The sequence below is a fragment of the Danaus plexippus genome, chromosome 27, assembly GCF_018135715.1.
Source record: "Danaus plexippus chromosome 27, MEX_DaPlex, whole genome shotgun sequence".
In the NCBI taxonomy this organism is placed as follows: domain Eukaryota; kingdom Metazoa; phylum Arthropoda; class Insecta; order Lepidoptera; family Nymphalidae; genus Danaus; species Danaus plexippus.
The window spans coordinates 1,065,168-1,088,192 of record NC_083555.1 but is presented as its reverse complement, the minus strand read 5'-3'; the positions used below and the strand labels follow the sequence as shown (position 1 = coordinate 1,088,192).

Sequence of the window (23,025 nt, the reverse complement as noted above, 5' to 3'; positions counted from 1 at the left end):
CCCCGAGTCCCGTGAACTATCATTAGGACGCCGTCAGCCGAATGTCACCTTTAAATAAAGGCGGGAGATTTGAAAATGGAACCTCCTGTCGCACGTCATGGACTGTTCTGTTGTTGGGTCTGGCCGATTGTTTTAACGACATGTCTTTCGTGTTTCTTTTGTTTTATTTAAAGACGTTTTTTTCCGTTGTTTTGTTTGCTCCCGAACTCGGGACGCATATTACGATGTATATGAAATAAACAAGAGCCGTCGCTGATATCCTAATAAATAATATTTTGGGAATAATTCATTCGATATAGTTTTTAATATTATTTTTTTTTCATAATAAAAACTTCATGGAGAATATTTTTTTGTTCGAATTGTTTTTCTGATGTCGGCTGTATGTGTAGTGTTGTTTCACTGTTTTTTTAAATTAAAGAATGTTCGTATACTACTATTAATTATAAAAGGCTACCTATTAAGGCAGAATATTAACAAAATGGAGGACTTTATATGAAGATAAAATATATACATTTATTATATGTTAATTGTCCGTCCTTTTTTTAAGATATAAAATTTTTATTCTGTCTTTGTATATCTATGTAGGCGAAGAATGGAGTATCTAATCTAGATTCCGTCAAATATTTTTCCTAATACCTACTTACCTACTAAATTTTTTTTGTCAAGCAAAGTTTCATTTATCTATACATATGTCGTTATTTTTATTTCGTCTATACAAATCCTGCTCTATCATTGATATCATGATATGATATGATATATGTATCACCTGTCTGAGTCCGAGCGTATATATCTCTGGACGAAAGCCATTAGGTACCCTATATCCAAATTTCCATCTATCGAATGATAGAATTATAACTAAAATAGTTTAGTACTTACGTTATATATGTACATAATCTATTAAATTTTTTATTATATATTTTTATACAGTTAAAATTATTGCTTGCGGGTACAATGTCTATATTAATATCAAATAGAATTATTGACATTTAAAAAAAACACTAATCTAATTAGTAATTTACCTACTTGTTTTTTTTACCTACTTATTGTGTTATTTCTCATATTTTTATATAACAGAAATTAATTGTTTATTTAATTCAAATACGAGTAGGTAGGTCACCTCTACGTGTCATATGTATGAGTAATCTTACCTATCTATTACACTTAAATAGTTATTTATTATATATTTTTTGTTGTTTTGGACTATTTTTATGAGTGTATTGAAATACTATATATATTCAACTAAGGCTTCATTCGCACTGGAACCGCGGAAAATTGTTAAAGTCGACGGAAAGTTTTTTGGACCAATTATAATCTTGAGTGAAAAGAAATTTATATATTTTTAACTACACGTGTATTTGGATTTCTCTTTAACGGTTACTGTCGTAGTTAGAGTCACTCACAGTATTGACTTTTCCATACGGGCCATTTAACGTGAAGTGAAGTGAAATTTAATCGAGTTATTATATTTTAAATCACCTCTAGGTATGTGATAAAAATACCTATAGGGACGAAGTCTTATCATTCCATGGATTTACCCTGCTGGTGCCGGGTCCATCGCTGCAGGAGAGCTTCAACAGTGCCTGGGACTAAACCAGGTGTGGGTAGTTTAAAAATATAATTTTCGTAATTTTTTTGTATTAAGATATTTCTATATTTATAATTCCAACAATAGCTTTAAGTCTTATACATACACTTTAATTTACCATGAGTTTAGACTATCCTTGGCGATATTAAAAAACGTTTAAAAGTTTTCCATCACCACAATTAGTAAGGACGTCACACTACAAGTGATGTGTATTAACTACAAACTGTTGGTTTTTAGTCAGACGCTGCGTAATGATAGTGCCTACCTAATCGTATAGGTGCAGGTAATTCTACTTAGATTTTTTTTTCCATTAAGAATTTAAAATACCTACCTAATGCTAATATCTACAATTATTTTATGAGATCAATGTTGAATCTTCTTATTAGTTACATTTCGCGTTTTTTGTACGAAAATACATATTTAATTCACAAATTAATATCAACAGAAACAGTTGCTATTTGAAAATGTATTTCCTTATTGTCTGAATTTTTTTTTCTCACATTTAATTTACTTGACGAATAATGTCTCGTCCAAATCGATTTTAATCCAATTAATAATGCGATTAACTTGACGAGGCGACGACTTCAGCTGACTACAGCAGATACGACTACACCTACTGGACAGAGAGAAACAACGATCGCTTATTACGAGTGCGTATTTACACTACACACGGAGCGTTGCCAGTAACATAACTAATAAGCACTATAAAAGAAGTGGTGTCCTGGAGGTTAAAGGCCCGCCTCTCACACGTGAGGGCGCGGGTTCGAAACCTGGCAAGTACCAATGTGATCTTTTCCGAGTCATATGTACTGTCTAAGAATATTTAGACACCACTGACAGATGATGAAGGAAAACATCGTGAGGAAACCTGGTCTTATGATTTCAAATTATAAGATTGAAATCGCCAACCCGTCTTGAGCAAGCGTGGTGATTAATGCTCTAACCTTCTCCATGTGAGAAGTGGCCTTTGATCAGCAGTGTGCTCCGATAGGCTGATGATGATGAAGTTTAATGTGTGATTTATTAATGAGTACGTACCTAACTATTAACGCTCAGTATTTAGTGTACATAGAAACTCATAGTACACAAATCAGCTAGTAATTTTGTTTGGTCGCGTCAGATCAAGGACTTCGCTTGATCATATAGCTATTGAAATTTCAATAAAATTAAGAAAAAATATACCTACCTACATGTAACGAAAGCGGAATCTTGATTCCATTATTGTTTTTATAAAAACATAAAATTATAATCATTTGCATATATATATTTGTATATGTATATATATATATATATATATATATATATATATATTAGTTAGTCAAAATGTCATGACACTATTTCCTTAGAAGTCACAAAACTAATACGTAATATACTTACCTATTGTTAATATATTTGATGAAACAAAATCTTTGTAGACTCTCAAACACTAAATTAATTTGACTTTTCATATAAATTAAATTTACTTTGTATTTGTATTATTATTCTTTCAATTTAATAATATTTTTTATCTGTCGGTCTGTTTGTATAAACCACATGTGGATCTCATCAACCTGATGTCGCTACTCTCACCATCAGCTCTACACTAGACACTTGTTTCATCATTTGGGGCTCAGCAAATCATCACAGCGGGATATCACAACATGTGGCCTAGTGGCTTCATAGTTGGGGAAACACAAACAATACATTGCGAACCTTATTGCGTATGAAATAAGGAACTATTGTGTTTTGTAATTAAATCTTTTTATATTTTTTATTTCCTATACAACGTTATTATTCACATATTTCTCTTCTTCTTGACGAGTTCCAAAAAATTCCTGAAATTATTATTTTTTTTCTATTAATTTCATTCATATATAATTACTAAAAATACATTGTCATACTGAATTTCTTCAGAACCGAAAATATATTATTTATCCTCAAAAAATCTACTAACGCAACGACTGCGGGCAGGTCGGGGTCCTCGCAGAGGTCGTTGTGTCCCCGGTCGAACGAGTGGAACACCAGTGGAGCGCCGCCCTTTGACCTCGAGGTCATTATGCACTCGTGGAGCTGATGAAGAACAGGAGAATACGATAACACAGGTGTTCACTACAAGGATATTGATATGTATATATCGGGGGTGGACAGAGGATGCGCTCTCCAGCCAATCCATCCATCAGGTCCATCTAATCCCGTACCTTACAAGCGAGGTCGTAAGGCACGATCCTGTCTCCCCGCGAGTGTAGCATCAGTATGGGCAACGAGGGGACGCGGGACAAGTAGCAGTCTGTAGTGAAGGTGTGCTCCGAAGACATGAACGGCTTCACGAACGAGCCGCGGAAGTACGGCAGCCAGGAGACCAGCTGATTACAAGGATAAAGATAGATAAAGAAAGGAAAATAAAACTATCGGTATACAAATCAAATAGAACCTTCGAGAACGGATGGCATTCGATCTCGTCGAGGAGGTTGTTGAAAGGCGCCTCCAGGACGAGCGCGTTCGGCGGCGGAAGACACACGCCCCGGGAACTACACAGGCCGTCCAGGTTGGAGACCAGGTTAGCAGCTATAGCTGTTCCTACAACAAGAGACAGAGACACGCATATACATTTATTTCTATATTAATGATAAAACTATATTATGAGTGTAATATATATATGTATGGTCTGCATTATGCTACCCAGCGAGTGACCCCACAACACGACTGTTGGCTGCTCGTTCTGCCGGACGTTGTTCATGATCCAGTTGTACACCTGGAGGGCGTCTTCAACCACGCCGCCCTCGGTCGGACGGACGTGGGTCGAGTCTCCGTAACCTTGATGAGGTCAAAGGTCATGTCACTTAAAAACGTATTAACAGATTGGTGACCAAAGAACGAAATAATTTTAATTTCTTTAACATATTAAAACGGGAATTTATATTAAATTTTTGAATTTGTTTTGTATATATATAAGAGAAATGTGTTTTTTTAAGATGCGTGACCTCTGTAATCAAACGTGATGACGTGGAAGTTCAGGTCCTGGAACACCTTGTACATCTGGAGACGGTGTGGTGACGCTCGGTGGTTCGAGTTACCTTAAAATATACAAATATTTAGTGCAATTTAATGCTTACCATTTCAATTTGTTTCAAACAATAGCGACTAAAGGAATCACGATCAAACTTTTCAGTAATATAGCTCAGACGTCGGGATAACATACAGATCACACCAACACTACGTCAAAGTGTTAGTACTGTGAATGATACCATGACACTACAACAGATGTCGCTGATGATAAGTTAATAGATCTACTGTACTAAGGAACTTATTCATTACACTCTGAACCTACGTCTGAAATTCCGGACGAAGTCACGTTCGGAAGCTAGTCTAAAGCGTGTTTTTTGTTAATCTATTTCTAGTCACGTTATCCTGCTTATTGAATGTTTTAGAAATGTATACGTAATTTGCTCAAATAAATCAAATATTTATTAAATCAATTTTACTATTATTAATGTTATTAATATATATATTTTATCTATATTCAATGTTACCATGACAATACAACACTACTGTGTTTCTAGTCTTCCTGAGCTCGTTCAACAGCCGCTGATCTATTGAGAGGTAGTCATGCACAACGAACAGTTCCCGGAATAAGGAGCAGGGGACAATGTGCCATACGCCTGAAATATTTTTATAGCAAAAACACAAAACAATCTTTTTGCAGCCAAAAAATTAATATCAAAATCATGACAATGTACTTTGTAATATCTATTTTACAGTGCTTAAAATTAATAATATTTGTAGATAAAAAATTTAAAAACTTAAAAATGTCTCAGGAATATTTTTGTATATAGCATAGCTAATTGGTAATACCTAGTTTGATTGTACAGTTGTCAACCACTGATTCGAACACAATGTTAAAATTTCTTCCCCCAACTAAATTACAGCTTTGTGGGTTTTCGAAATCCAAATTTTTTGGATAATTAACTGAAAATATATACATTTTTCATTGAATTAATAAGATATTAAACAGGATTTAAGATATCGTTAATCGTTTTGGACGCCTATTAATATAAAAAGGCAATAAACGTCACAATGGATAAATATGCATAAAATTTTATCAGGCGCAAAATTGTAAGTAAATAAGTAAAAAACGTTTTTTATATTTCATAAGAATATCTTACTGCAATTAGAAAACACCATTTTCCTTTGTACCGACTTGCTATACCTAAAAAGGAGAGGTAATACAGCCACCTGTAAGACTAGTACACTGGCCGTAAGTGACGCGCCGGTTAGAAGTATAGCTCTGATGGAGGGAAAAAATATTTTATTATAATTTTCGTATAATTTCTTCTAATGTACGTTATTGACTGAATTTTAAGGAAAAATTTAAGGTAAAAAGGAGTATACACAAATCCTGGTATAATTTGACTGATTTTATTTATTTCTATGTTCTAATCTAAATTATTCTGTAAAAGCCATAAATGTAGAATCGAAACTAAAAACATACTTAGTAGTATTGTTTTTTACAAACTAAAGCCTACAAGTACTCACCCAACAACCATTATAATTTATTTGATACTTTATAAATATTTTCTTTTCAATTTTGTGTACATTTTATTTATTTAAACATTTTTGTATATTCTATTTACATTTTCTTATATTTCACACGCAAGTTAATTTTGAAGTCAAATGTCATAATTCTTTTTTATAGTAACGTTTACTTGAAATTAGTTTTTATTGTAAACTTTTAGGTCAAAATTGAAATAGTGTTGCTATAGCTATTAAATTTAAATTATCAAAGAAAATAAATTAGAAATTAATTTATAAATCAAATAAGTAATATATATATATATATGTTTAAGATAAAATCCAAATTTTTCAATTTAAATTTTTAGGTTAAGCCATTAAACATTAATTCATATGTAATTTTTCCTGTATCACTAATACGTATTACTTAATGTATGTCGTTATTTTTATATTTATTTATTTAATAATACTTGATCTTTAAATAAAACACAAAAAATATGTTCACACCTAAACTTAACCTCTCTCCCATAGATGGCGCTGTTATTAAAAGCGGTTGAATAAAACGAAAGGCATTTTTATTTAATGATTTATTTGTCACAAAAGTAAACAAATGAATGCATTGCGAAGCGTCTGCGAGCGTGAAGCGTGGCGCGAAGTAAGGTTCACTTCATCATTTAAATAGCAAACTAAAATGCTGTTTGTAATATGTTACATTACCGGTGACTGGACACGAAATCTCTGTAACGATAATACTATTGTTTATACACAAATTAAAACGTCTATAGTTATTGTAATAAGACAAGTTATATATGTATATATTTTGTATTGTATATATTTTATTGAATCGGTTTTGAAATAGAAGAATAGATGATTTTTTTTGTACAAAACAGAGAATGTGCACATTTTAAAGTGTCCCTCAAAAATAACCTAGCACTTTTTGTGTACAAAACTGTAAGTTATACACGTTTTTGTACTACTTTTTAGTCTCACCCGACAACTTCCGGCAGATCCTTCGCGTTGCAGATCCATTTGTGTCCAAGATTTTGATTCTTGTCATAGGAATGTAGTTTTATCGTCGCCCCGCCGTTGACACGTGACTTGACTATTGACTGGTAGAGCTGAGACAAACAAACAATTAAAATATATATATATATATAAATAAATGTTTGTGTGAATTATGATTAACAAAAAAATTATTATAACTATATCTATGTGTGTACATAAATGTACTATTGTGTATATACACTACTGTGTATATCTGTGTACGTGTACCTTTTCTCCGACTACGTGAGGTACGACTAAATCGTCTCTAGCGTGCAACACCAACACAGGCAGGAATGTCTCTCGTGCTAGATGTTCGTCAGAGCGAAACGAATGACAGGGGCAGCCCACGAACGGAGAAACAAACATCTCTTTGAAGTAAGGCAGCCATGAGACCAGCTGACAAAGATATTACCAAATATATATATATATATATAAAGCTAGTTTCAAAATGTGTACAAAAATTAAACGATTCTAAATTGTACACAGTACACAATTGTACACTAACCACGGCCAGTGGATGGTGATTGACCTCGTCTGCCAAATTATTGAACGGTGACTCCAATATTAAACCATTAGGCAGTTTCAAAGGTTCAACTTTCTGTAGAATATTCTTGGACAGCTCTTTCAAATTACCGAGCAAATGTGATGAGATGCCAGTACCTGGAAATAGGTGTTGAATACTCAATAAAAAACATTGCCACATATTTTATTAAATTTTGGGAAATTAACTAGTTTTTCTTTAAATTTTATATGAATATCAAAATATAGATTCGGTTAAAAGATATTAGTTCGTTGTTATATATCAAACTACCTTCACATAAGTAATGTATTTGTCTGAATATTTTGGAACGCTTCAAGGCCTGGCGTGTTATGCTCTAATTGTAAGAAGCCCGAAATACCAAGCGAGTATTATATAGTATATATATATTACCAAGTGAATGTCCCCATACAAAAACAGGCGGTCTGTCCTTGGCCGGCTCTAACATTGTGTTCAACCAATCATATACGATTAGAGAATCTTCCACCACGCCATCTTCAGTCGGCATCACGTTAGTCGAATCACCGTAGCCTGAAAATTTTAATAAATTATATCAAAAACACATTTAACTGTATAAAAGATATCTTTTCTTTATTTATTTAAACATTATATAGTATATGTTTGTTTGTTGACAGAGTAAATTTTGTTAAAATTATTTTATTCATACAAATATCACTACTATATATATATGTGTGTGTGTGTGTGTGTGTGTGTGTGTGTGTGTGTGTGTGTGCGTGCGGGCGTGCGTGCGTGCGTGCGTGCGTGCGTGCGTGCGTGCGTGCGTGCGTGCGTGCGTGCGTGCGTGTGTGTGTGCGTGCGTGTGTGTGTGTGTGTGTGTGTGTGTGTGTGTGTGTGTGTGTGTGTGTGTCTGTACCTCTGTAATCAAATGCTATAGTATGAAAATCCATTTTCTGGAAGAATTTGTACAACTGTATCCTGTGGTAGGCCGCTCTGCTGTTGGAGTTGCCTGAAAGGTTAAAAGGAACATTATTAAAACATATATCTAGCATTAACTATTGTTAAGTAAGAATTTATTGAGCCTTTATTATAATTATTTTCCTTATATATATATCTCACCGTGACAATATAATATAATGGGATGTTTAGAGCTAATAATATCTTCATCCATCGCTCGGTTCAGCTCCTCGTTGTCTCCACATTCAAAACTACCTTTGACTCTCTCATATGAACTCTTCGGCAGTATATGCCATACACCTGCAACATATATATATATATATAAATATATAAAATTTTTACAGTATATTATATATTCTGGGCTTCCCAATAGATTTTTATCTGTATATCTGAACTGATTTTGATTAAGTTAACAATGAGCTAAATTTATTATGATTTTAAATAGTATTTTTCACTGTTCCTAAGTCATCACATGGGACGCTACATCCCGATAGTTAACTGTGACAATTGAAAATATAATTAGTTTGATTTAAACTACTATTTTTGTTACAAAAACATAAAAGGTAGTGTTTTTTTTTAATGTAAATTATTTGAGAGGTTACTTTATTGATGTGATATCGCTTATGGGAATTCTAACGTGGTTGCGTTAAATGTTTACGCACCTCGAGGGTGGGGGGTAGAAGATGGAGAGGCGAGAGCAAGGTGACTTGTGAGTGAGGTTAATAAATTCTTATAGGAACATTGAAAATTCCTTAAAAATAATTTCTACCCCGTCCTGTTTTTATTCAACATTAATTTATATTTACGTATTAATCTTTTATCCTACCTATTTTCATGGGACATTTATCTACTTTTGACTGGTATTCGATATAAAAGTTCCTCGCTCCCTCTATGCCGCTCTCCGCTGGGCTGTCATAATTGACGTTTAAAGGCCACTGTGCTGAAATTAAATGCGTTATATCATAATTTTTAAGATAATTCCTACATTTAAACATACAGAGATATATATTTTTTATTAATCAGAGTCCTTAGTCTTAGTTAAGCTATGTTTACGTTGATTTCTCATTATAGTAATAAAATTTCTATTACTTTGCATTTCTTAACCAGGAAACTATATGATTGTATGTACGAAACTAATAGTAAGCATTTTACGTATATAAAAAAAATCCTGCCACGTAAACACATGAACTCACCAAAGTTAGCGAATATAAGATGTCGTCTGAAGGTTTTAGAATATTTGAATATTAAAGGTACCACGGCCACGTGGAATACGAAAATACCTACAGTTATAGAGGCACCCAGTACTAAGGCCCTGGAAAACAAAAAAAAAACTTGTACAATCTAAAATCATGTTCTCGTTTTAATTAACATATCAGTAAAAAGAAAATAAATAAACATATTTTTATATTAAAATTGCTGTAAATTACTCCCTATTAAACCAGCTATCTACTTTAGAAATATCATCAAAATCGGTCCAGCAGTTTCGTAGACAACAACACAGACAATCGCAACAGAGAAAAAAATATTCGGTATTTGTACAGCGTATACATAGATATGCATTATTAAAGAGCGATTAACTTTTGTCATAAATTGGCAATAATATATATATATATATATATATATATATATATATATATATATATATGTATATGTATGTATATATATTACGTATTAAAAATACTTCATTAATTTTAAAATAAAGTATTCGTTTCATGTTTGTTTTTGTGGACTATTGTTGGTGTTAAATAACTTATCATTGATATTAGAACTCGCTGCTAAAAACCATCACCCAATGGCCATAACACAAACCCTCCATAACCTCAATATCGTTAATTTATTTCACGTCACTATCAGATAAATTCCAAAGCTGTGACTATCAAAAATTTAAGTTTCATCGTAATATGTTGAGTAACTTTTTAAAAAACCATCGGTTACCGAACAAGCAAAAAGTAGGTATAGATTATGAAGCAATTAAATCAATAATCATAATATTTTTTTGAACGTAAATAATTAAAAATGTTACGTAAATTATAAGAAACGGGACATGTGAATATGAGTCGTCGACTCGTAACATTAATACGAGATTATTTTTTATCTGTATCGAGACTATCCTACATCAACTACAATAGGTGCAAAACCCTACAATTCTACAATACTTGTATAGCTTTTTCCTGAGGAAGCTTTGATTTTGAACCCATGTAATACAAGGTTTCTATTAAGTCGACAGGAGTAAGGGAAATGGGTTAAGATGAAAACCTCTCAGCATTCCATGGATCCAGCGCGGGTGGCGGGTCCATCGCTGCAGGGAGAGGAGCTTCAGCCGTGCCTGGACTTGCGACCCAGGTGTGGGTTTAAGGGGACTATATCTAACGCGCGTAAAAACGCTCCCCTCCACCGTCCAAGCTCCTCTCTCTACCTAACGAAATTTGAAACGAACCTACTAGGGCTGCCTTCTCAGTACATTCCAAGAATGAATTGATGTTAGTTCCAGACAGGCCCAAGTTTAGTGGCTTGATTCAATTAACATGGATACGTCCGAGCCAAATGTATGAGGATTTTAGCAGCTGTCTTGTAAATAGTAATAAAGGGCTCATTAGGGATTGGGCTGTTCTAAAGCAGAAAGTTCTAAGGTGATAGTAACCTGTATGGTCACAATTACTGTAGAGACAATTAAGTCCAATACCTGAAGGGAAATATTCTCAATCTATACAAGTGTCTTAGACGGTTGAGATTAAATTTAAGAGGTCATAAAAATTGTGGAAACAATTATCCTTAAGACCTTTGAACCTGAAGATTAGCTTTTCATGATTCCGGAGACGAGTGTGTGAATAGCTTTAAAACTTTATTTAGATCGGAGAAGATCTGATCAAGGTAGATGTGATATGAGAACAGATTTTATTCAGCTGCAGGCTGGTGATGACTTGGTTATGATAAAAAGAAAAGAAAAAAAAAGGAAAGAGAGTCTTCTGACAGTCTTTGGTGATGTTTTATGAGATTTATAAATAGTATTCCATTAATATTATATGTTATTGAGTGTTATGGCTCATGAGATAGATATACGAAGAAAAATTATATAACATTAGCAAACACAAAATTGCTTTTTTCTTAAGCTCATGTAACTCATTCATTATGGTAATATTTATTATAAATTTGTCAACTGTATAAGTGTTTTAAGAAGTACAAAGGTCGAATTCTCGATCTTGTCCTTCAAATTTGTATCTAATCAATGAAACACAAACTTAGGAAATTTATGGTGAATAATTAATGGTAATTTTTCGTAACATTGAAATTTTAATCACTTACTAATAGTTATACATCGAGATATTATTTATAATTCGTTTGATCATGTTTTATATAATGTTGATAATATTGGTACGAATGTATTAGAAATTTGATAACGAAATTAGTATTTACATAAAATCCAGGTACAGTTAAGAAAATAGCTTAAAATAATAAAAGCAAAATAATGTCTGTTATACGACACTGTAGCTCTTTATAGCTGGCGAAAGAAGCACCGACACTTTCACATTTAAACTCTTAAATAAAAAGATAGAAAAGAAAAAAACTTACGCAATTGCATATAAAGGCACGCAGATGATAATTCCTAACATTATTCACACAAAACTGATTCTATATGTTATATAATTAATTGAATATTTTATAATTTAGTTACGTAGAATAATTAAACTAGGGAAAAGTAAAAGGTTAAAATAAAAATCAAATAAAAACAGTTTCAAACTAACATTTCGTATGATATCTGAATCCAAAGAAATTAATTTGTGTACTTTGTTATAAATTGTTGTATTATATTATAATTAATAGAATAATTTAAGGATCAAACAATCGGCTAACTGACCATGAAAAGGATGACTCTAGCGACAATTGACTCATAAGTCAGAACATTGTGATGACAGTTGAGAAGCAGTTCAATGACGTTTTTATTATAACATGTCATACTATAAGTTTTAAAATTTTGTACTAATATATTATTTAATATTTTTTATTTATGTTTTTAATATACATTTATTTAACTTATTTAGTGATATGAACTTCAATAATTTGATCATTCAAGCGATACCAGCTCTATCTAGTGCTTGAAAAATGAACTAAATTGTTAACAGTGTATTCCAAATATCATATTACGACTTATATTGAATGAATGCAAATAAGATAAAATCTATGATGCAGTATTAGTTTTATATTTTTATTTAATAAAGTATAAACTAATTAATATAAAATCCATATAATGAAAGTTGAAACATTTTATTTGATGTCTTATCCCTCTGAAGCGATAAGATGGCGCTCATTACAAATTTGTGGAATAAAAATTCATAAAAACTTTAGTTCTATTTAAAATCACACTCATTAAATAGAATATTTAATAATTGTTTTTCATAAAATAAATGTAAATATTTATTTTTAATATCGTTAAATTATTTATTTTTATTTTTAGTTTTATTTTTTCTTCTCCAAAAAGGTTTATTTAAAAACATAATAGCCATTTTCCTGCCAGTACTCTTATCGAACACATCCATCCTAGGATCCGTGTAGCATTTGATTTCAATAACTTCAGTCGTTAAAATTTCGTTATTGAGTCTGTTCGCTTTCATTATATCCGATATTTTTGGCGCGTAAAAATGATATTGACCGTAAACATGAGCGAAATTTACAATCATGGAACCTGTCAGTTGTGCTTTGTAGGTTATTTTGTACAGAGCTGTAGTTTTTCTAGCCGTAAGTTTTGTAGTAATTGTATTTCCCGGTTCGATTTCGACGTATCCTGGATTTTTTAAACCGAATTGTATTTCGACTGTCTTCAGCGTTGTGTTACGCCATTTATTTTCAAATGTGACTTTTTTTAGAATTAAATCTATATTAATTTTGTAATTTATATCATCATCTGGCAGTCCGTCTTTGGACCATGCTGATGAAACAATATTCTCAACTGGAAAAAATTCGTTTATCTTTATTTTAGATTTCCTCGTTGTGTTGTTGATGTGATCGATTTTGTTTACGATTACATTTTTACTTATAACGTCCATAACTTCTGCTTTATTGACGCTTAAATTCCTCCTAATTCTCGGCCACTTATATGTTTTGTATAAATCACCATACTTGGGCGATTCGTTTAGGAACACGTCATCAGGTATTCGGCCTAACTCTATTCTCACACCTTTTTTTAGATTCGAATCACTCAAATTATAGAGATTTATCTCCTTGCTAGTTATCAATTTGTCATCGAAACCATTATAACTAATGTTTGACCCGGTTTTGCTTGACGAAACTTTTATATTAATATTGATTCTGCACTCGCACAATAAAAATATACACAAATAGACATATATTCTCAATGTCATAGCGTCTTCATTAAGGACGGAACAAATGGCGTGAGTCGATATCGATATTATATTTATATATCAATCAATCAATATATACATATGATAAAACAAAGTCCCTCGCTGTGTGTGTCTGTCTGTCTGTTCGCGATAAACGGAAGAACTGCTACACCGATTATAAAACAGTTATCATCACTCAATAGCGTGTTTCTCGACCAAGGTTTTAATAACTAATTTGTTAAGTTTTTGTATTTACTTGTGTGTACATTAACGATAATTGTTGAAGATGTCGGGAAAACATGAGCCGTCTGAGAGCGTTTCATGAAAACGCTGCCTTCAGTCTTGAGATATAACAAAATAATATATGGTGGAATTGTGTATCTTATATAGGTCTACAGAAAAGTCCCCGGTGGCATATGTCTATACCTTAAGAATAACATACTATATCCATTTTACAACTTTTAAAAATTTGCATTCCTAAAGCGTTTATTGGATAGCTATTTACATAAATACGGTATTAAGTCTTATCGAAACAAATTACTTTGTTTTTAAGCCCACATCAGTATCTGTAAATTACTTTTTAAATCATTTAAATCGGGCGTACCATTTAGAAGTTATCATAATATAAGTTTAATAATTCTCAAAATTAAATAGGCTATTTTATATTTTTTGTATCGAGCCCGTGCAAAGCCGGGGCTGGCGCCTAGTGTATAGATAATGTAATTATATTTATTATATAAAAATATTACAGTCGTTCTACTAGGAAATTATCGCGTGTGACGTGAAACTTGACTCGTTTTAATTATTTTACGAGTACCTTTAAAAAAATATAATTATATTGGTAAACAAAAACAGACCAATTCATATCAGCGAATAAAATTTCTGTCTTAAGTTAATTTTATTAGCAAATTGTTTGGTAACTTAACCAATTACAAATTATTTTCCCCGTGAGAAACAAATTTAACTGTTGTAGACATAAATCTCAATAGATCTCGTGTATTTTAACAATTCGAAATAATTATAGTCTTCACAGGACAAATGTTGTCGTAACATACAAATACACTTAGGATTCTAACAAAATTATTAAAAATAAATTTGTCTTATAAAGCCAGTACTTTTAAACAACAAATGAAACCTCAACTAGAACAAACTAATTATTATCTTAAGCCAAAACACCTTAAATAAGTTAAATTCAATTTACAAATACACAAATCGCGTCGACTAATACTTTCCCGCGTAAAATGAACAAACCAAATGTCACCGCTTTAACGTCACTTCGGGTGCGTTCGGGAATTTAAAGGTTCGGTTCAAATTAAATGTGTGTTCTCTAAATATATATTTAGTTTGGCTTAATTCGCACTAGAATAATATATTTTTATTGAGGTAATCTCTGAAATAGCTGAACCGATTTTGACTGTACTTTTATTGGCAGGTAGCTGATGGAATAAGGAGTAACGTAGGTTATTTTTATCCTGAAATTCTACGTTAGTACACGCGAGTGGAAGCCGGTTCTTATGAGGTTTTTAAGGTTTATCATTGTGTTTTTTTTTACTCAGACAGAGTCGCGGTTAACAGCTAGTATTTAATATCTTTAAAGGCAGCCTAATATTATATATGCGTAGTAATGTGTTGTAATCACGGAACTGTTGTATCGTGAAATATATCTGGCCTCTTGACCTATTTATCAGATCATAAATTCAATGTTAAAGTTAATAACATCGTAAATGAAGATGTTTATGAGGATGTTTGTAACAGTTCAAGCAAAAATCTACTGAACGTATTTCGATGAAACTCTTCAGTAATTCAGCTAGCATATCAGGATAAGACAAGATATTATTTATGCTGTAGTTTCCGTGTGGTCACGGCGTTACGGTTGCATTGTTTATGAAGTCTTGAGCACAAATAATAGATGTCGTTTACGCATAATTAGCACGTCTTTTTTTTAATACATTATATATATTTCTATTTGTAGACGAAGTCATGGACAAAAAGTAGTATGTATATAATTTGTAACAATTCTTGTAATAGTACTTTTTAATGTTTCAATGTGACATACTACGTTTTTGCTACGACGTCACCACTGTTTGTTCTGATGTGCTCTTCTTCACTCTAATTCTTTATAATATTTTATTACCTTAATTCATAATTTAGCTTTTCAAAAAGTGTTTTCCGTTTCCCTGTTTTATTTAATCCTTCGATATTTTATTTGAATTTGATAATTATGATTCATTTGTATGTAAAATATAAAACTTTCTGTAAGTAGGTACTTAGTATAGACTGTATTTAGTATAGACACAATAGCTCAATTGTTAAAGCGGCTTTGACGCTATACATCGGGAGTCGCAGGTTCAAATAAAAATAACCCATATCAATTTCACTTTTTAATTTCTTATTTTTGGACATGTCGCGTCTGTTTAGGAAATTACGTGATGAAAATCTTAGCGTTTTACTCAACGCCAGCTTGTGTTTAAAATTTCACTCAATAAGTCAAAATGTCAACGAATTTTTCAAATATATGAGTACTAGTTCAATGTTCATGTACCTAATGTATTATTTGTATACTTAGTGTAATATATTTTTAAAATATTTAAAAGAATACAAGTAATTATTTACTTGAATGCTAATGGACCCTGATTCAGCGCTCAAGATAACGCTGTCACAGGTTAAGTTAACAATTAATACTTCCAAATATTTTATCAATAGATGTCTGTAGTTAAAAATACCTAACCATGCGTCACCTTATCGTGTTAACTTGTGTGGTGGTGTTTGGTGCAGCAAAAATAACTATTGATTTAGAAGCAGGTGATGATATAAGTGATTTTATTATAAATTATTCTGGATATGAAGAGAATATCATCACCGATAAGTTTATAAGTTTGTTCAATATCGAGAGAAATAATTTAAGGTTAGCCGTCAAAAGTTTCTATGGTACTCTACCAAGAGACGTGTTCTTGAAAAGCCCGACACCGTGGGGTGATTTGTACAAAACGTACAACTGGGAGGAAATCAAAACGATCTTGAGAGTGAGCGGTGTAAGGATAAAGAGGAACTCGTTTAAGAAGACGGTAGTTTTGTCACATGATTTCGAAAATCCATCAAATTTGACGATCAAAGTGAATGCGGGCTTGAGTCAATCTGTTGAGAACACTATAAGTACGACTTGGTCTCAGTCTAAGGAATTCAGCGTAGCGCAGGAGTTCGAATACGATTTCAGCGTGATCTTCGCCAAAATTTCCGGCACAACAGAGATTTCTTTCACTTCTACTTACGGTAAGAGCGAGGAGAGATCAGAATCTGTAACTATAGGCTCAACTAGCGCTGTAGAGATCGAATTAAAACCGGGACAATCAGCGACCGCGGTTTTGACGGCTAAGAAAAGCGAATTGGAAATTGAAGTGACTTATGTGGCAACACTGAGAGGTAACGTGGCTGTGAATTTCAGAAAATCATACAAGGGACATCATTTCTATGGTCCGTCTGTCATCGCTGTGTTGAAGAGCGCTGGGTTGGAAACGGAAATCATGACTTACGAAACCATCAAGCTTGGCACTTTTATGGAGGCGTCCTTGAAAGTTTTTGACAAGGAGACAGGGTTGCCATTATAGAAAAATAATAACAAACATTGGATTTTTTTTGTATAGATGGCGTTGGTTACATACATTTTGACATAACAAATTAATGATACACTTTATGTGATTTCGTTAGTTTAGTTTTTTTAATTCTGTATAAGTCAACAGATTTTTATTATAATAATGTTCATTTTATGTAAAAAAAAACATTAATAATATCCTATATGAAATCTATTTCGTAAAAGCGCCATCTTTTGAGCATTAGCTGTATCAACTAACTATTTTTTCAATCCATCACTTACCAGTGCCCCCACAAGCTAGCATCGTCACATCGTATACGAATCGTATACCTACGCTATTGATATACCATGAGAAGATTCATGAATGAAAAACTATTAACGATCAGTACGTAGTGACATGGCAAACTTCTAGTAAGCATATTGTAGGTTTATCATTACATAGTTAATATGAGTTGAGCAAGCTCATTGTTTTTTTGAGACTTATAATACGCTATTCTGAAATGTATAATGTTTGTAAAATAAAATATTGAAGAATTTGAAAGTGAGTACTTTTTCTTTGTAACAACATTACAATTTATATTAATATATATATATCGGTGATATCAGCATTAATGACGGATGCAACATGAAAATAAGTTGGGGCTGTCATCCATTATTATTGAAACTTATTGGTATTCATGATTATTGTTAAAAGTAAAACGAAATCAAAGACTGTTTAAATGGAGAATAGAACTATGTTTGAATTTTGGTACAAATACGATGTCTGGACACACGACAGCAGAGTTCAGTGAGTGCGGACCATTGAAGAATGGTGCTATGAAGAATCTTCGAGAAATACAAGAACATTCAGAAGAATTGAAGTTTCATTTAAAAATATCATGGAACGTACTGGAAGTAGTGACATTAGTGACGTCAGCGAGGCTGGCGTCCTCTCATTAAAAACAACGAATTTGTATTAAATCTTATATGATTGTATATTTAGTAACAATGCCTATAGTTTATGTGTTCAGAGTTGTTTTTGAGTAAATTCGATAAATAGACAGAAGAATGTAAAAAGAGTCGTCATTTAAGTTTGTTCCTTTGGAAAATTTCGTAAATTTTATTTAGACTACCGTAACTGAGGCCTTGAATATGAACGTCAAGTTGTTAGTAAATTAATTATGATATTATTCTTATAGTTTTGGTCATAAAGTAGAAGAAGTATTTTATCAGATGACTTGGTGACTGAAAGCTTTTAGAGGAGGAAGTGCCGAAACATCCCAGGTTGGAACGCGTCTCAATGATAAGAAATGCATTCATTACGAAATATAGTTTTCCACACATTCTTGTTTAAACAACAAATCACCAATATAATAATGAAGAAAATAAACCCCAAAAAAGGCGGAGCCCCGGATTAATTAAACATATATAGGTCTTGAATTGTTTTATTGATTGCGGGTTAAACTTCAATGTCACTATTGTCATTGACATACAAACTTTTTTTTTGCATAATGTCTATTAACCACAATATAATGCCATCTTTTATTTAATTTGTAATAAAGTCGCTTTTATTATTTTTATATCGTAATAAGCTTGATAAAAATTATCTGTGTATATTTCTTTGTTTTTTATTTTTTTTAATATCGAGTTCATTAATAGGTACATGTAGTGAATTTGTTTGTCGCATCAAGGCTAAATGACAATTACATTCGATAAATCTTCTTGTTGAGCTCATACGGCGTTTCATTATGCTCATTTATGACCACCATTGCATTTTAACTATAGTTAGATATAAAATATATGCTTAACACATGTTTCACACTACATACGAATCGTTTTAAACCTACCTTTATACGTACGCGAAGTATTTTTAATGGGACACTGTTATCGCTTCGTATTTAGCGTCCATGTAAACATTGGGATATGCATATATGAGTTGTATCGTCAATAAAACAGGGTAATGAGATATTGTTATATATACATACATATTTCATTTGTATAATAAAATGTTTGGGTGATAAAATTATTGCTAGCTTAGAGCAGTCACGTGAATTCAAAACAGTAAACTCTCTTTGATACTCTAAATTAATTTTAAATAGTGCAATTTTTTTCTCAATGAATAGATTTTCTATCAATCTTTGTAAATTTTTATACTTCAGTGAAAGAGACGAGCTATTATTTTTTTTTAATACTTTTATTTTCTTTAAATTATATTTACATAATATATACCAAAGCCCCCTCTGCCATCAATAAATTCTTTTATATAAATAAGGCTTCCAAATAGTTTACAATAACGAGGTTTACCTTAAAAAAGTTTTTAAGCAAACGCAAAAAGAGGTGTGTTATCATTTTATATAGTTCCACTTCAATACAACACGAGTATTAGCTCTTTTAAATGATGTAAGGTTTTTGAGGGACGATTATTCGATTAAATACTCCACGTTCACATAATATAATTAGTTACAAAAATAACGTTATACGCTTTACTTTTATATAAAAATCTCATATATTTTTGAAGTAACAATAATTTTGATATATATTTTTAATGGATGATTTTCTTTCTTAAATACATAAATAAAAAGCATGGATATGAAGCCTCTGTAGTTTTTAAGAAAATTAAAGCTCACGTTGTAATGTAGGAGATTGAAAAATTTGTTTGTTTAAACCTTTTTCATACTATTTTCATTAAATTACAAGAAAATATAATGCTCGAATTGTGGAAAAACGTTAAGGTAAGTCCTAGTAGACTTTAAGTCATGAGATATAATACAATGATTTTCTAAACTTCATGTGAGAGATATGCATCTGATTTTCATCTTATATTCAAAGGCAAAATATATTCGTGTGACATGAACAGTGGACGCATCACCTCAGACAGCGTGAGACACGCAACGTTAATGTATCATTAAACGAAACTATCGATTTACACGAACAATAGCACATCTGGTTCAGGCAGGTGTCGACACGCCGAAGGTTTTAGCACAATAAAACACTTTAACTATTGTCAAACACACCCGCCTCGGAGACTCTATCACCAGGGAGTAGGGTTCAAATCGTGACCGTCTTTTGGACATCACTTTTAGATGATATGATTTGTGAATTTGATTAGTATAAATAGTAAGAGGAGCGTGTGTCTGTATCACTCAAGTGGAAGCGCTCGGGAAGATACCTGACAGAGGAACAGGCGAACTTTGACTTGGTGAGCGACACAATAAGACTACAGACCGTTTACACAAGATATGTAATGATGAATCCGTGTGTGTTATACATTAAAATAAAAATATGTTTCACATTTCAGACGAACTGCACTGTCTCTAACATCATGAAGGTGAGTTATACCCATCGTGACTGTAAGCATATCAGCCTCAGGCCTTTATACAAATGATTACAACTCAATTGGTTTCAGGTCTTCGTATTCATGAGTCTTCTGTCTTTCACTCTGGCTGAGCCACCAGTCGGGTGAGTTGAATATTATTATCATTGTAATTTAATGTGAAATAAGATAAGAACAATAACTAACGTTTTATTCACAGAGACGGTTACCCTTCATCACGATCAGCTCACCACCACGATCATGGACACCAAGGATCGCTGACTCAAGAGTATGGAGTTCCAGAATTTGGAGCACGGAACCAACAGGAGTACGCTGTAACAGCTGCAAGGTCTCAACCTTCAAAAACATACGGAACCCCGACGAGGTCATCTATCTCTCGGGAATATGGAACACCCAACCTTCGGTCAGGACTCTCCCAAGAGTACGGCCCTCCCAGCTTCAGATCCGCTCCATCATTACAATATGGAGTCCCTCATTCCCGCGGCCTGTCTCCACAGTACGGTCCACCGACCAGTCATTCCTCTCCATCCAGCCAAGATTCATATAAACAAGACGTCGTTATCCAAAGTGCTCGTTTGTCTCAAGACTTTGCGCCACAAGTCAAATCTGCTTCTCTCCCAAGCTTCAATGCCAGTGCTGATTACTCCTCAGACTCGTATTCAGTTCCACCTCAAGGATCCTACGATTACAACCAGCTCGAACAACGCACTCCGTCCCAAGGCTATGGAGTCCCATCTCAGAGAAGCAATGAACAGTCTCCCGCTAACAAATACGGTCCTCCCGGTTTGAGGAGTGCTCAGTCGTTTGGTCAAATAAGAAAGCAAGCGTCTTCGGCTGGATTTAATGCCAAGACTTCATCTGTGACAAGAAGCTTCCAATCATCTTTCGGTTCCAAAAACTCTGCGTCACCAACTTCTGGAACTCCTCGGTCTTTGTCCACTGTATATGGAGCTCCGAGTTCAAGGAACTTTAATTCTTATTCCCAAAGTCCAAAGACCGTTTCTCAGACTTACCTGCCCAGTTCCCGTACTGTGTCTCAATCCTATGGGGTTCCGAGCGAGCGTGGAGTCTCAACTGAATACGGTGTGCCAGAAAATGATTTTAACTTAAAGAATAGTGCTGAAATACCACAGTATGATCTTGCAAGGTTAGTTTATAGACAACAAAATAATTGAAGCAGAATCATTCCTCAGACCTGCTGCGTTGGTAGAAGCTTTCGGAGTCTTCATTTAACCGACCCTCTTTAACCCATTCAGATCGCCGTCTTCTCTATACGGAGCGCCTGAAGCCCGCATGCCCTCAGAGCAGTACGGAACACCACAGCAGTATAGTTCCCAGGACTCTCAAGGATACAACTATGACAGAAATGCTCTCGACGAACTTCTGAACCAAGTAAATATTGCTTTCCCGTTACTTTACTTCCCTAACAGCAGAAATCATGCCTTTTTCGAAAGAGCTTTGGTTATTTGTGTTAATAATATTGTTATTTCCCAGGAGCCAGCTAACTACGACTTCGGATACAAAGTCAACGACCTTGAGAGCGGCAGCGACTTCGGTCACTCGGAGACGAGACAGGAGAACAGGGCCGAGGGCTCGTACTTCGTGGTGCTGCCTGATGGAACCAAACAGGTGATGAACTGGAGCTCGAAGTGATGCCCCATACAGTCACTAGGCCTTTACTGAGGCTATGTAATGATGTTACTATCACTCACTAAGCAACCCTTGAATATCGCCTCTAGATCGTGGAGTACGAAGCTGACGAGCGAGGATTCAAACCCAGGATCTCCGTGGAGCAGGTCGACGTCCGGAGCGGAGGCTACGATGACAACGCTGCCGACCTCCAACGATCAGCTGACGGACCTTACTAGACAGAGACCTCGGCTTGACGTATTCGGACTCACTCAACACGTGGACTATTGTTACGGAATTGATGAAGGTTCATTGACCTCTGTGCCATTCTTAGGAGTTACGTATTTTGTAAAATAACTATAGCTTAGGTTGGAATGGCAACTGCTTTAAATACTCAATATATTTATTGTAAGCAAAAATAAAAATGTATAAAAAAATAACTCAATGTACATGGATATGTGCTGCGGAATAAAGTTTTGTAAAAACAATTTGTTGTCCCTTATTATAGAATGTTCCTATCACACAATCATTACGAAAATACAAAGACTTATAAGACAATCAGTTCCGATCAGAAGAATAATTGTCATA

At 33.4% G+C, this 23,025-nt stretch overlaps 5 protein-coding genes across 8 annotated transcripts; 2 read left to right on the top strand and 3 right to left on the bottom strand.

The window, feature by feature from the left end:
- Nucleotides 1-3,082: 3,082 nt before the first annotated feature.
- LOC116775687 (lysophosphatidylserine lipase ABHD12-like) lies at nt 3,083-6,250 on the bottom strand. Of its 2 annotated transcripts, XM_032668637.2 has the most exons (10): nt 6,098-6,249; nt 5,728-5,849; nt 5,417-5,530; nt 5,095-5,223; nt 4,546-4,638; nt 4,244-4,378; nt 3,996-4,141; nt 3,763-3,927; nt 3,519-3,634; nt 3,085-3,399 (listed from the first exon to the last, which is right to left on the bottom strand). In XM_032668637.2, the coding sequence occupies exons 1-10, from the start codon at nt 6,106-6,108 to the stop codon at nt 3,360-3,362; spliced, it is 1,071 nt and encodes a 356-aa protein (XP_032524528.1). In that variant the 5' UTR covers nt 6,109-6,249; the 3' UTR covers nt 3,085-3,359. The 2 variants fall into 2 exon arrangements, with proteins under 2 accessions (XP_032524529.1, XP_032524528.1); XM_032668638.2 differs by lacking the exon at nt 4,244-4,378 and having other exon boundaries at nt 3,083-3,399; nt 6,098-6,250.
- Nucleotides 6,251-6,645: 395 nt separating this feature from the next.
- LOC116775713 (lysophosphatidylserine lipase ABHD12-like) lies at nt 6,646-12,444 on the bottom strand. 2 transcript variants are annotated; one of them, XM_032668678.2, is made up of 10 exons: nt 12,314-12,444; nt 9,764-9,882; nt 9,397-9,510; nt 8,733-8,870; nt 8,530-8,622; nt 8,049-8,186; nt 7,623-7,777; nt 7,346-7,513; nt 7,064-7,191; nt 6,646-6,811 (listed from the first exon to the last, which is right to left on the bottom strand). In XM_032668678.2, coding segments are annotated over exons 1-10 (1,080 nt in total). In that variant the 5' UTR covers nt 12,316-12,444; the 3' UTR covers nt 6,646-6,786. The 2 variants fall into 2 exon arrangements, with proteins under 2 accessions (XP_032524569.2, XP_032524568.2); XM_032668677.2 differs by having other exon boundaries at nt 12,141-12,379.
- Nucleotides 12,445-12,538: 94 nt separating this feature from the next.
- Nucleotides 12,539-14,006, bottom strand: LOC116775670 (spherulin-2A-like). Its single transcript, XM_032668608.2, has one exon. It carries the CDS (start codon nt 13,925-13,927, stop codon nt 13,004-13,006), a length of 924 nt encoding a protein of 307 aa, XP_032524499.2. The 5' UTR covers nt 13,928-14,006; the 3' UTR covers nt 12,539-13,003.
- A 2,072-nt stretch (nt 14,007-16,078) lies between these two features.
- LOC116775642 (uncharacterized) lies at nt 16,079-17,533 on the top strand. The gene has a single exon (XM_032668570.2). The coding sequence runs from the start codon at nt 16,636-16,638 to the stop codon at nt 17,509-17,511; it is 876 nt and encodes a 291-aa protein (XP_032524461.2). The 5' UTR covers nt 16,079-16,635; the 3' UTR covers nt 17,512-17,533.
- A 2,728-nt stretch (nt 17,534-20,261) lies between these two features.
- Nucleotides 20,262-22,900, top strand: LOC133319728 (pro-resilin-like). 2 transcript variants are annotated; one of them, XM_061525082.1, is made up of 7 exons: nt 20,268-20,673; nt 20,773-20,802; nt 20,881-20,933; nt 21,008-21,955; nt 22,065-22,200; nt 22,303-22,437; nt 22,548-22,900. In XM_061525082.1, exons 2-7 carry the CDS (start codon nt 20,797-20,799, stop codon nt 22,674-22,676), a joined length of 1,407 nt encoding a protein of 468 aa, XP_061381066.1. In that variant the 5' UTR covers nt 20,268-20,673; nt 20,773-20,796; the 3' UTR covers nt 22,677-22,900. The 2 variants fall into 2 exon arrangements, with proteins under 2 accessions (XP_061381065.1, XP_061381066.1); XM_061525081.1 differs by having other exon boundaries at nt 20,262-20,673; nt 22,065-22,437.
- Nucleotides 22,901-23,025: the final 125 nt, after the last annotated feature.

Bases quoted from the DNA above. Each gene is read 5' to 3' on its own strand.
- LOC116775687 (XM_032668637.2), bottom strand. The intron at 4,142-4,243 runs GTAGCATAATGC...CTCTTGTTGTAG, and splicing joins GTTGTGGGGTCACTCGCTGG to GAACAGCTATAGCTGCTAAC. The intron at 3,400-3,518 runs GTTAGTAGATTT...TAATAATTTCAG, and splicing joins GACCTGCCCGCAGTCGTTGC to GAATTTTTTGGAACTCGTCA.
- LOC133319728 (XM_061525081.1), top strand. The intron at 20,934-21,007 runs GTGAGTTGAATA...TTTTATTCACAG, and splicing joins CTGGCTGAGCCACCAGTCGG to AGACGGTTACCCTTCATCAC. The intron at 21,956-22,064 runs GTTAGTTTATAG...TAACCCATTCAG, and splicing joins CCACAGTATGATCTTGCAAG to ATCGCCGTCTTCTCTATACG.
- LOC116775713 (XM_032668677.2), bottom strand. From the start codon at position 12,181: ATGTTAGGAATTATCATCTGCGTGCCTTTATATGCAATTGC. The intron at 8,623-8,732 runs GTGAGATATATA...TTAACCTTTCAG, and splicing joins CATTATATTATATTGTCACG to GCAACTCCAACAGCAGAGCG. The intron at 6,812-7,063 runs GTGAGACTAAAA...TTATCGTTACAG, and splicing joins GATCTGCCGGAAGTTGTCGG to AGATTTCGTGTCCAGTCACC.
- LOC116775642 (XM_032668570.2), top strand. From the start codon at position 16,636: ATGCGTCACCTTATCGTGTTAACTTGTGTGGTGGTGTTTGGTGCAGCA.
- LOC116775670 (XM_032668608.2), bottom strand. From the start codon at position 13,927: ATGACATTGAGAATATATGTCTATTTGTGTATATTTTTATTGTGCGAG.